Raw genomic sequence first — 12921 nt, 5'->3', positions numbered from 1 at the left:
GCAGGAGATGTAGGGTGGTCTACAATTTTTTTTAAAAAAATCCAGAAACATCACAAGCATGCGTGGGTATTTCTTACATATTATGGATTCTAGTGATCAAAACCATAAGCTTATCAGAAGAATCTTCAGGATTAACCCCCCCCCTTTGTTTCTAGTCTTAAACATTCAGAATAAAGTTTTAATGAGTTCATCTATTACAGTTTTTATTTGCATTCTGGCATCTGAATGTTTCAGTTCCACTGCCCTCAAGATTTTCAGACCACACCTTAGGTACACCCGCTATTTTAAGAAACACTAACATTCTAAGGAATCAAAGGAGTCTACAATCATGCTATCAGATCCAGATCAAGTATTGTTTGCCTTTGGATTGTGGCACTATTATGCATTAACCAATCTCTGATAAAAATAATTCTTGTCTCTTTGTTTCCCCTTGTGATTAAAGTCGCTATCTATGTTAATAGAGCAAACTTAAAGAAGCAGTAATGTCTAGACAAGCAAAAATAGGCTAGCATGCTTTCATTAATGCAAAAGACAGTGCCAAGATTTAAAAGGCAAGTCAATAAACAAGACAAGGAGAGCTACAACATTTGCAATGCAATCCCATACAGAGTTACTCCAGTCTAAACCCAGGTATTTCAATGGATTTAGACAGGGATAACTCTATACAGGATTGAACAGATTAACGTCTGGAAAACATCAGCCTAGAGCAGGGGTGTAATATGCCCATCCTGCAGGCCAAAGCAGCCCACCCAGGGCTTTAATCAGGCCCACAGGGCTCTTTTCTTTCCTTCCCCCCTTCTCTCCTCACCCTTTGAAGCCCTGAGGCTGTTGAAGTTCCCAGCTCCTTCTTCCTTGTCTTTGCAAACGCTAAAGCAGAAAACAAAGCTGCAAAGAAAAGCAGAGTGGATTTTCTATTCAGGTCACTGGGCACATAGACCTGAATGGAAAGTCCACTCCACGTTTTCCTTGCAACTTTGTCTGTGCTGCAATGTGCTTCAATGGAGTGGAGCTTAGTGTAACTTCCCAGCATTCCTACAGCCAGCTGAAGCTTCCTGGAGTTGTGTCCTCGCATATAAAGGGTTGATGCTTTGAGCCAGCTTTGTCTCTGCTCAATGGATGTGAGAACTGGAGCCCAGTGAGTTCTTTAACTTGGGAACCCACAGCCAAAGGCAGATATTACACTGGAGAGCCATTGCCAATCTGAGTAGATGGGGGAGGGGGGAGAGAATAAGTTTGAAGCCCTGCCATTTGATGTTTTCCCAGGCTAAGAGCATTTTATATTTTTAGTTTCTTATGTGATCATTGTGTTTTTTTCTTAATGTTTTATTTTTAAAATTGCATTGCAAAATCCCAATATTCCCCCACCTTTCCATTTTAAACAAAATATTGCAAGAATTTTAAGCATGTTTCTATTTTAAGTTAAAAAATAATATCTTTAATTGTATTTGTGTCCTTTATAAAGTTTATATCTCTGCTATCTGGCATTACATTTTATGGCTTGCATGGTTCGGCTCCACAAAGTCCTATTTATATCAGATCCAGCCCTCCTAACAAATGAGTTCGACACCCCTGGCCTAAAGCTACTCTCAGCCCAACCACTGTCAACAGGAACACTGTAAAAATGATGTGCTGCAAGGATTCATAAGAAACATACATTCTTAGGTACATTCAAAATGCAATTCAGATTACTTAATCCCTAATAATTTTAAAATGCCTAAGAACAAACAATGCATCCATGGGGACCAAAGTCACAAGCCACCAAAAAGGAAATGAAAAACCAGAGATTTACCACTGACAGTTTCCAAAGGACAAGGTCAAAAGAAAATGTTGACAATTACAAGCCAAGAACCACGAAGTAAGCAGCAAGAAAAACTGAGAACAATGGAAGCCAGAAAAAAAAACAATGAGCATGGTAAGTTATATATATATTTTTAAAACCATATTTGATCTTTCACATAGAAAGGAAAGTTTTAAATCAAGGTGCTTAGGAGTCAGTGATTAACTTTTATGAGGTTTAGAATATTTGTATTTAATTTATATTTCACTTTAAATCTTTTAAAGGCATACATTTTAAAAGGTTTTTAAATCAAGCATCATAAATGTTACATGAAAACACAACGTTGTCTTATACGGAGTCAGATCATTGGTCTGTCAAGGTCAGCACTACATCCTGGCTTCTGTGCAGTCCCACACTGGCAAAAAAGAGAGAACTTTTAAGGCCTGTCTGTCAAGGTCAGTGCAGTCTGACTCAGCAGTCAGCTCACGTGGAAGTTTTTCACATTACCTTCTGCCTGATCGTTTTACTGGAGATGCTTCAGATGGGAACCTTCAGCATGCCAAGCAGACTCTAGACCTCTGAGCAACAGCCTTACAATAGGTCTTGTAGTTAGTAGCAAGATTACGAGTATTTCTGATCATAAATGATGCCTAAAGGAAAACTTCATGTTCAAAGGCACTAAATTCAGAATCCCAGAGCCCGGAGGCAACATCAGGGGAAGGCCTCCGTTTCTATACCTGGTTAATGGACCAACAGAGGAACTGGCTGGCTACTGTGTGAGACAGGATGCTGGACTAGACGGACAACCGGTCTGATCCAGCAGGGCTCTTCTTAATATTCTTAATAACACATACTCTTAATAACACATACCAAACAAACATTCGTTACTTTTCAAATCATGGAAGAAAAAACTGCTCTGCCCAGTAACTATTAGTCCTGCTTCTAGTACCCTTGGGGGGTTACAGATCAGTTGAATCCTAAATTTTTATTTTAACTCTTACTATTTTGCATTGAACTATCATACAACATCTAAAATTCAAAAGCAGTTGGCCACATGGCATGGAACCCACTGCTCAAGAACAAGACTAAATATCTTTGGAACTCAAAAAATGTGACTCATAGTCCTTTGGATTCTAGTTAATGATCTTGCTTCGTATTCTTACATGCATAAAAATTCAGTTTCACAGCTGTCTTTGGGTTGGATCTACAACTTCACAGCATTCATTGCTGATTCCACCCGACAGGGAACGCCCCCCCAATCCTCCTGATACATTCAAAATATTTCACATACATGCCCAAAATAAAATCCAGTGAACAGAAATCCATGGGTTCCCCAGTACTGTCTTTGACTGGACTCCTGTCAAGAGTTGCTGATCCCTCAAAGTTTGCAGATGATAACTAAGGCCACCCACTTCAAGATGCGAAGGTGGGGATGGGGGAAACAGAAAAACTGAGGAGCCCATTTTTTTCCTGAGGATTTTTTTAAAGTTTTCCAATGGAAAACTGGGAAATTTGGGAGACCACTGGACAAAAGCAACTTATGAAATATTCTCTTTTGATTCCTCTATATGCTAGACATATACAACATACTTTCAATATGTTTACTGCTTAAATGTGAATAATTTAGGTGAAAATCAGTATGCTACAATATGTTTGATAATAAATGTTGGATTCTTCCTATCTAAATAACTCTTCTCTTTACTATAATTTTCAATTCAACTCCCCCCTACTGCTCAGATGGCAAAGACTACAATATATGTGATAAGGTTACTGTAGGATGCAGCAATTTGCATTGCTCTCTCACTAGTATTGAGTACTATGAAAGTCTTGCCACAGTTCACATACTCAATACTTCCTCTTGGAGGCTTCAACAGGCCTCAGACTAGAGGGGAAAGGGTTAATAATACCCAAGGTCTTCCTCCTCTCTTCCTATTGCCTTCCCCTGTGTTCAGTTACCTAGCAAGAGGACTAACCTGTCCTCCGAGGCTTAAGTCCCTGGCCTTTATGAGGGAGTCTCTCTGAGATATGGCTGCCCCTTCCTCTTCCTGCCTCCCTGAAGGTTGCCCCACTCTTCTGGGCTGATTAGCAGGAGCTATGACCAATCTGGTATGATTGGGCCAGGCTGCCCTCCACCTCCTTTAATCGGCTGTCTTTTCTCCCCCAGCCAGTGAGTGCTGGTACAGTAAGGATCAGAGCCACTGGTGAGGCAACTGCTTCTCTTTTGCCCTGCTGGGTTAGACATGCCTCAGACCCTTTGCGCAGGTCAGCAGGCCTATCAGTGGGAGGATCAACTGCCTTGCCATGCTGACCGGGTGGAGCTGAATTCTGCTGTGTGCAGGCCATTGCCAGGCAGACTGGTCCAGCTGGTCGTCTGGTAAGTATAGGGGTGCTGAAGCTGTCCCTGGACAAGTATATTTACAATTTTGTTTGCAGTAGAAAACTGAGACATTTATATTACTAAGTTTTATAAATATGCTGAAAATACAATTTTATATATCAACAGTCATAAAGTATGCACATTCTATTGTTAAAGCAGTAAGATAATTGTTTGCTAGAAGAGTACTGCTTATGCTTGTATTCTTTTAAAAAGCCCGTTTCATCTGTACATCCACTGCAATTCATTCCAACTGGATAAGTATTAGTAACCATGAGCAAACTACCCCCCCCCCCCCACAATTTAACAAAAAAATGTGGGAGAAGGTTAAGGTCTGCCATGGCAGCCATTCTGTGGCGACACTCACTATCCTGTCTCAAAACTCTAGAGGTAAACAATTATCAGCTTGGAGTTCTTTGTATCCAACCACTTTATCTCTAAGGAGATATAAATATTGTAGTGCAAATGACTGTGTGCCCAAAGGGCTTAAGGCATTCTCCTAAAGGCTCTACTCAGTTGAAAATCAACATTTTAATTATTAAAGTAACTTAATAATACATGAACTACCAAATGGAAAACTTGATTTAAATCAAGGAAGCCCATCCCCTTTGCCATCTCTTCGACACTTGGTGATAAAATCAGTTGGTCTCCCATCCTTGGTAATTTGAATCAAGTCAATCAACTTTTGCTAATATTGCATACTATATAGACTGAATAAAAAGAGCAATAAATGTGATTAATTTTTATGAAAGATACCGCAGATGTATTCTGAATGTCTTCATTATTTGTATGATAAACAAAGGCCCCTAGTTTAAGTGTGTGAGTGCCTGACAGGGCCAGGTAACATTTCCTCCAAAAGCTAGTAAAGAGTGTTCATCATTCAAGCAAAGACAAATGGGACAGGCTACAGGAAGTTCCATTTGCTTTTTGCAAATGCCAAGAAAGATGGTTGTATTGGAGGAAAGCATAATTAGGCAGCTGGGGTGTGTGTGGAATCGTCTTGTTTAAATTTCACATTTGGTTGGTGAACAAAATCAATATTTACTACCCCATCCTCATATCAGGTGCTCCCAATCCTTTAAAAATATATACTTTTAAAAGCCCAAATCATTATTTGGTAATAGAAATACTTCTACTTACTAAAATGTTAGGAAATTGTGGCAAATAGGTTATCATATGATTGATTGATTTTGCAGAGGCCCATATTTTAAAATGCTTATTATTCATGAAAGTCCAATTAGATGAATTCCCTAAGCAATCATAGGCAATATTTGCACATTAGCTTGCCCATGAAACCACAAGTAGTGATACCTGTGGTGTCACAGATAAAGGTCTTATGATATACCTTAGAAAATATATGAACAGAGGTGTGGGATAGAAAACCTTCCAGTACTTTCTTTTTTGGCAGATTCCCCCCCCTTTCTAAAGATTTATTGTTTCATAAAATTAACAGCAATGAATTGATGTCATTGTCAGTACAACATCAGGCAAGTCTGGCACTTTCATAGATGTAATCAATGTTTTCCTGGTGATTATCCCTTGCAACCGTGTGAAAGATATATGTACCGTTGTTTAATTTGTAAAATGGAGGTGGGGCAGGGAGGGGATAAAACAATACATATAATTGCCAAATAAAAAATCAAGTTATGAATTCAGCTCATTGTGTAGGTCAAGCCAAAGCTAACATTCTTATTTATAATCACATAGGAAGAGTCCTGCTGAATCAGACCAGTGGTGTATCTAGTTCAGCATTCTGTTGCACAGTGGACAACCAGTCCCTCTGGAGGTCCAACAACAGGGCACAGAAGCCAAGGCCTTCCCCCAGATGTTACCTCCTGACACTGGGATGCAGAGGTGCTTCCTAAACTGGGAGGGAGCATATATGCAGACATTTCTTCTGCACATTTATATCAGTGTTCCCTCTAAGCTGAGTTTTTAAAATCCTATTTTGCTGCTTTTCTCAGAACCTACTAAGAACTGTAGTAATGCAATGTATAATTTTCCTTCATTATTTTCTCAAAGAACTTTCAACTAACATTGCAAGCGTCTGCCTATTTCTGCCATAGTTTTAACAATGTCTTTTTTTCACAAATCAGACAATTTTAGCTATAGAAAATTTGATTTCTGTTTTATAATTCTTTCCTTCATTGCCAGTTTATGTGTGGTCAAGTTTGTTTGAAGATCTAATTTTGAAGCTGAAGCCTGAACAGCCTTAAACTTTATGGCTGCTAGAAACCTGAAAACTAGCATAAGGAATTTCCTTTCCTGCCCTGAGATATACAGTTGTAAACTATAAAGTCTAGTTTCAAGTTGATTTGCTAATTGCTGAAAGCATCCTGCTTTCCTGACCTTTCCTACTTTTTCTGTTTGGTCTGAGTTACCCTTGAGGATCTGCTCCCTGTATTTAGCAATTTCATTGATTATGGGCCTTTTCTGTCATGTTTAGCAGTAAACCAAAATGCAAATTTTCATTTGAATGGGACTCTCTGGTTATTTAGGGGAAGAAAATATAATGAACAGGATTGCGAGTAAGCTGGTTGCTAGGAACATTTGAAGCTCTCTAGCAAAGCAGCCAGCATGGCCAAACCCTTACTTCTATTCCAAGATGGAGAACACATGGCTTTAAAAATGTGTTCTGCTGCATGTTTTATCTTGTTAAAAGTGCAAGTGATGCATACAATGCAGCAGCCAAGAAAATTCAATCCATACATGCAACCAAAGATTTCCTGTTTCACCTAGAGAAAACTTCATGAACTCATCCTTAGTGCCATATACCCCTCTGTACCATGGTTGTCTCTAATACAAGTGTTGCAGCAACCACTAAGCAAGAGCTTTAACTTTGTGAAGGGTTCACAGCTCACATGTAACAGAAAATGCCATCTTTTTGTCATCTTCAGGGCATGGAACAGGGGTCACTGGGAGTGTTTGTGGGGATGTATCTGTGAATTTCCTGCATTGTGCAGAGGGCTGGACTAGTTTACCCTGGAGGTCCCTTCCAACTCTATGATTCAACAATTCATGGAGGTTTGCTCTTTCAGAGCTGCCAATAGGAACTTCATGGGCTCAAACTCTGGTCTGCAACTAAGGGCTGTTTTATTTTATTTAGTGGTGTGGTAATAACTTAGAAAAGTGGCAAAGGTGTTTCAACAGGATGAAATGGCAATTTCTCTGATGCGATCTGATGTGATTCAATAACAATTTAAGCCTTCTCTGTCTGGGATGGCTATTATCCTAGAACAACTGTTATGGAAACTAACTCCCACATACGCACTCCACATTAAAGAGGAGTCTTTGCTTCAATCACAGCACTTCCCCATGAGCAAGGTTTCTATCTGGCCTACTGACTTAACAGCTCTATATTTATAAGTTGTTGGGACAGTGTAGAAAACCATATCAGGACTAGGATGTTCTTATTAGTACACTGGTTTATCCAAATACACACAAAGAAACTGTCTGCTAATAACATTAACAGATGTTGTGTAGAAATTGGCTTGTAGTGTCTCAATTTCCATTCTTAATAATATTGGCAGATGGGGGGGGGGCGGAATCACGTTATATTTATTCATCCTCAGCGAGGGCCACATATTTCCCCTCAAAATCTCCCATTCTCAAACAAACACCATTCCTCCGCTTCTTCAAAAAAGGACAGCAGGAGAGACTTATGAAACTTTTGCCATCTAAAGCAAGGGTGTCAAACTCATTTGTTAAGAGGGCTGGATCCAACACAAATGGGACTTTGTGGGGCTGGGCCATGTGTGACATAAAATGTAGTGTGAGGTAGAGGAGATATAAACTTTATAAAGGACACAAACACAGCTAAAGATATTATGTTTAATATCTTGCAATATTTTGTTTAAAATGGAAAGGTGGGGGAATAGTGGGATTTGGCAATGCAATGTTTAAAATAAAACATCAAGAAAAAGCACAAGGATCACAGCAGAAACTAAAAATATAAAATGCTCTGAGCCCAGGAAAACAATGGCATGGCATTGCAAGCTTCTCCCCTCCCCGGGGTCTACTCAGGTTGTCAATGGCTCTCCAGTGTAACATCCCCCTTTGGCTGTGGGTTCCCAAGTTAGAGTACTCACTAGGCTCCAGTTCCCAAGTCAACTGAGCACAGACAAGCTGGCTCAAAGCATCAACCCTTTATTTGCAAGGACACAACTCCAGAAAGCATGAGCTTCAGCCAGGCTATAGGAATGCTGAAACAACACAGACAAAGTTGCAAAGAAAATATGGAATGGTCTTTCCATTAAGGTGTCTGGGCCCTATCTATCTGGGCATAGATACCTTAATGGAAAATCCACTCCACATTTTCTTTTCAGCTTTGTTTCCTCCTGCTGCCAAACAAGGCAGAAAGAGCAGAGAACTTTGGAATCCTCAGAACTTCAAAGGGTGAGGACAGGAGGGGGAGAGGAGAAAAGAGCCTGATGGGCATTAAAGCCCTTGGACTAAAGCAATATGGTCCATTGGGTATTTCAAACAAAATATCTACCAAACAACCTTAGTGCCCTATAGCAAATCCTGTACTCCTCTATCCCATGGTTGTCTCTAATACAAGTGCTATAGCAACCACTAAGCAAGAGCTTTAACTTTGTGAAGAGTTCACAGCTCACATGTAACAAACACAGAAAAATCCCAGGTTCAATCGGCTTCATCTCTGGTTAAACTACCCTAGGTGGTAGGGCTGGGAAAAATATTAATCAAGACCTTGGCTAGCTACTTCCAATTGAAGTAGCCAGTATACAGCAAAATAAACCAACAGACTGCTCTGGTCTATGACAATGTTTATACATTCATATATATCTGAGGTTCTACATATCCATGAAAAGCATGTCACTCAGAGTGATCTGTAGTCTGGTCTATTTATTACAATTAGCTCCAGAGACATATGAATCTGCCTGTAGACAAGCTCAGAGTACCATCAGTTTGCATGCAACACTTTAAAGATATAATATCCTTTAAAGAGCAATGCCTGAATCAGACTCTAGTAAGTCTTTTCAGACTACACAAGGGTTATACTGCAGCCTCATATTTACATGATAGTATCAAACAATCACAAAACACACTTAAAATTGAATACTCCTTGTACAATCTCCAAATGTACACCAATACTATAACCCTACTTAGGATGACATAATTCTTTAAACATTTAACTTTGTTTTTGCACTATTTTTGAAATAATTAATTCTGGATAACAATTCTCATGATCTCAAATGTCTCTTAGTATCTGTAGACATGACAGGTCTTTATCAACAGATGCTGGTTAGAGTCAACACTAGAAGGTGCTTTCCTCCCCCTAGCATTCCCCATTTCAGTCTTAAATATTTGACACCTAACATATTTTGATTGTAGCATAATGCAATGCTTGTAATTCAGGAGTCCTTTATTGGCAAAGACATTCAAGTTGGATGCTATGCTTTCATTTCAGAGTTTGGGAAGACTTTACAGTAATGTCTGTGCTTTTAAGGTTTCTAGAAAAGCAAAATTCTACGGATATTTTACAGTTCTCATGCAAGGCTTGCACAGATAATTAAAATGAGTGTGCTTGTCCATTAAATAAAAAAATATCTTCATATATGCAGAGTGCTAACTCACACTCATTCCAATCCCTTTGCTCAACAGTTTTTCCCTGCCACACTGTAGTTACTTAAAATGCAAGATTTATTAATCCAGGTATTCTGCTATTCTTTACTCCTCAACTATACAACATACTAGGAAGCTAACCATACCACTAAAAATTTGCAGGTTAGAAACAGCCTAGCCATACATTTTTATTTCGTTAGTTTAGATTGTTATATCCTGCTTTTCTCCCCAACAGGAACCCCAAACGGCCTATGGTATTGTTCTTCCCTCCTTTATTTTGCTCTTACAACAACCTCCCTATTAGGTTAGACTGAAAGAGAGTGATTGGCCCAAGGTTTCCATGAATAGCAGTGGGGATCTGAATCCAAGTTGAACAGATCTTAGTGCAACACTCTAAACCACTACATAATGCTTATGCTCAACACCATATTGGCTCCTTACAAAAATACACAAAGAGTTATCTACTTTTAAGTGAAAACTATGCAGTAACAGCATTGTATTTATATGCTTGAACTGGAAGTAAAGATTAGTCTCTTGCACTAAATCACCTTTTCCACAGAACACAGAATCATAGAGTTAGAAGGGGCAAACAGGCCATCCAGTCCAAACCCCTGCTCAATGCAAGATCAGCCTGCCCCAGAGCATCCATGACAAGTGTTTGGCCAGCCACTGCTTAAAGACTGCCAGTGAGGGGGAGCTCACCACCTCCCTAGGTAGCTGATTCCACTATTGAACAATTCTTACTGTAAAAAAGTTTTCCTGAATATCCAGCTGGTATGAGAACCCACCCTCACAAAAATGCCTCCTCATAGTATAAATATTTCCAGCACTCTAATAGGGAACCACAGGTCTACAGCTGAAGAAATGAGAGGCAATGTGGTAGTACAAATGAGTTACTTTCAGCAACAATCATTGAAACAGAAATATTAAGTACAGTAAAGAGTCCTTGCATACAGCTTCTACATATCACTCAGTCGCCAATGCGGTACAGTACAGAAGTGGACATGGGGATGTTTGCGTTCAAATTCCCAGTTCAGCCATGAAGTCTGCAGACTGTCCTTTGGACAAGTCTCACCTCATAAGGCTCTTGTGAGAAAATAGAATAACCCCATGCAAGTCACCCTTAGGAAAGTAAATACACCAGGCAGACTGCTAAAAATTATAGTTTTATATTTCTGTTTGCATAGTATTAACATATCATCCAATGTACTTTTCCCCGTCAAGTCATAGCTGACTTATGATGATGCTATGAGGTTTTCTAGGCAAGGGATGTTCAGAGGTGGTTTGCCATTGCCTGCCTCTGCATAGCAACCCTGGCCTTCCTTGGAGGTCTCCCATCCAAATACTAGGCCAGAGCCAACCCTCCTTGGCTTCTGAGATCTGAAAAGACCAGGCTAGCCCAGGCCATCCAGGTCAGGGCACTGTCTGCTACTTACAGTGAAACAGCAGACTGTGAGCATCACTTGCAAAGTCATTTGGATTTTCTGTAGGAAAAAAAACTATTGCTATGGCATAAAAGCTGTAAGCAGTGCTTGCACATTCAGAGCTATAGTCAACTCCACAGCTTTACAATGAGATCTTAAGCAGAGTTACACCTTTCTAAGGCCACTTACTTCAGTGGATTTAATAATATTTTATTTATTTATAATAATAATAATAATAATTTAGAGGAGTGTTTATAGAGTGCTTAAATTTGTTCTGAAGAGTACGATTTTAGCATTCTATTACAGCATAGTAAGTTATTTTGAGTACATATAGAAAGAACACAACAGATAACCTTTATATATAAAGTTAAATAAAATACTTCCTACTAAAAAGGATTGTATAAATTCATGGTCATTTCCACATGTATGGAAAATGCTGCTATGTGAAAAAGCTTTGCTATTCTTAGGTTTTCCTCATATCCATCAATTGGTAAGAGGGGAGGAAAGCTGGCCAAACAGGCAGTTCAGGGTCTCTAACACACACAGAAACATAAATGGCAAGACAAACAAAGTGGTCTGGAGGCAACAAACACCAGTCAGAAAAATACTTTCTACCAGTGTCAATAAAGTAATTAATCAGACAGCAAAAGAGATGCTAAATGGGCTTCAGTTGCAATGAAGGACTAGAACACGTGGGTGCGGGAATGAAGCCAAGCATTCGGGGAGAGGTTATAACGGAGGTGAATGGGGTATGATACTCCTAGATCTGTAGGGAAGGCAGCAAGGAGCTTGCTGAACGGAGTGCTACTGCTGCCAACTCCACCTTGGGAATCTGGGGCAGTGTCTGGGAAAAGTGGAGTTTGGGGAAAGATGTTATTCCACAGAGCCCATCCTCCAAAGCTGCAATTTCCTCCAGGGAAACTGATCTGTGTAGTGTGGAGATCAGTTTTAATTCCAGGAGAAATCCAGGCCCCGCCTGGAGGTTGGTAATCCTAGCGACGAAGAGAGGCAGAGGCGGCCAGCCGAGCCTAGCACTTATTTACTGGGAAGCAAGCCCCTCCGAGCTCAATGGGACTCTTATCCAAGCCAAGAGTGTCTGGGAGAGCAGCCTCAGCCGGAGCAGAGAGGACGGATGCGGGAGGCAGCTGCAAGTTTCTAGGGCATCGCATGGGAAAGAAAAGCTAGGGAGCCCTTGCGAGGTTACCCGAGGATACTTCCCGAGAGCGTGCAATGGAATGAGGGGCATCTGAAGGGAGCGTTCCCCGGAGCCAGGGGGCTGCTGCTGCACGGGGATCCCTCGCTCTCTCCCGGGGTTGAGCAGGAGCTCCACTCCAGTCTCGCCCCCTCGGCCGCCCCTCTCGCCCACCGTCCTTCCCTGGGCGAGGCGCTCTCACCATCAGCACTTTGGCCGCGTTCTCCAGCTGGGCGATCACCTCGGGGGCTCCCCCCGCCGCCGCGGCCGCCGCCATCATGGTCTCTCTTCAATGACGCGCCATGCGGTGCATTCTGGGACGAGGCAGCAGCTCAGCCAATCGCAGGCCGCGGCGGGCCGAGGAAGGAGCGAGCGGGGGGAGCCGCTGGGGCAGCTCGGCTGGCAGCGCCTCTGCGGGGGAGACGCGCCCCGCCGGCGAGGAGAGCAGCGAAGGGGAGCTGCTGGCCGCGGTCCTTCTGCAGCTGGCGGGCCGGAGGAGGCTACCAAGGGCAGCGCTTCTTCCTATGCATGAGGAGTGCCTCTGTGCAATGCTGGGAAAAGGCGCCTA

At 41.3% G+C, this 12921-nt stretch overlaps 1 protein-coding gene across 1 annotated transcript in view; it reads right to left on the bottom strand.

Moving 5' to 3' along the window:
- The window catches only part of XPO4 (exportin 4), an 85636-nt gene extending 72959 nt beyond the window's left edge, over nucleotides 1-12677 (bottom strand). Inside the window, exon 1 of the mRNA XM_060234812.1 lies at nucleotides 12556-12677. Coding sequence (XP_060090795.1) covers nucleotides 12556-12633 — 78 coding nt within the window. The 5' untranslated portion in view covers nucleotides 12634-12677. The remainder of the gene's footprint in view (nucleotides 1-12555) is intronic.
- Between the last annotated feature and the right edge of the window lie 244 nt (nucleotides 12678-12921).

Source organism: Heteronotia binoei, chromosome 3, assembly GCF_032191835.1.
Source record: "Heteronotia binoei isolate CCM8104 ecotype False Entrance Well chromosome 3, APGP_CSIRO_Hbin_v1, whole genome shotgun sequence".
NCBI lineage: Eukaryota > Metazoa > Chordata > Lepidosauria > Squamata > Gekkonidae > Heteronotia > Heteronotia binoei.
Note: the sequence above shows the minus strand (reverse complement) of the source record. Positions and strands in the feature narration are given on the sequence as shown.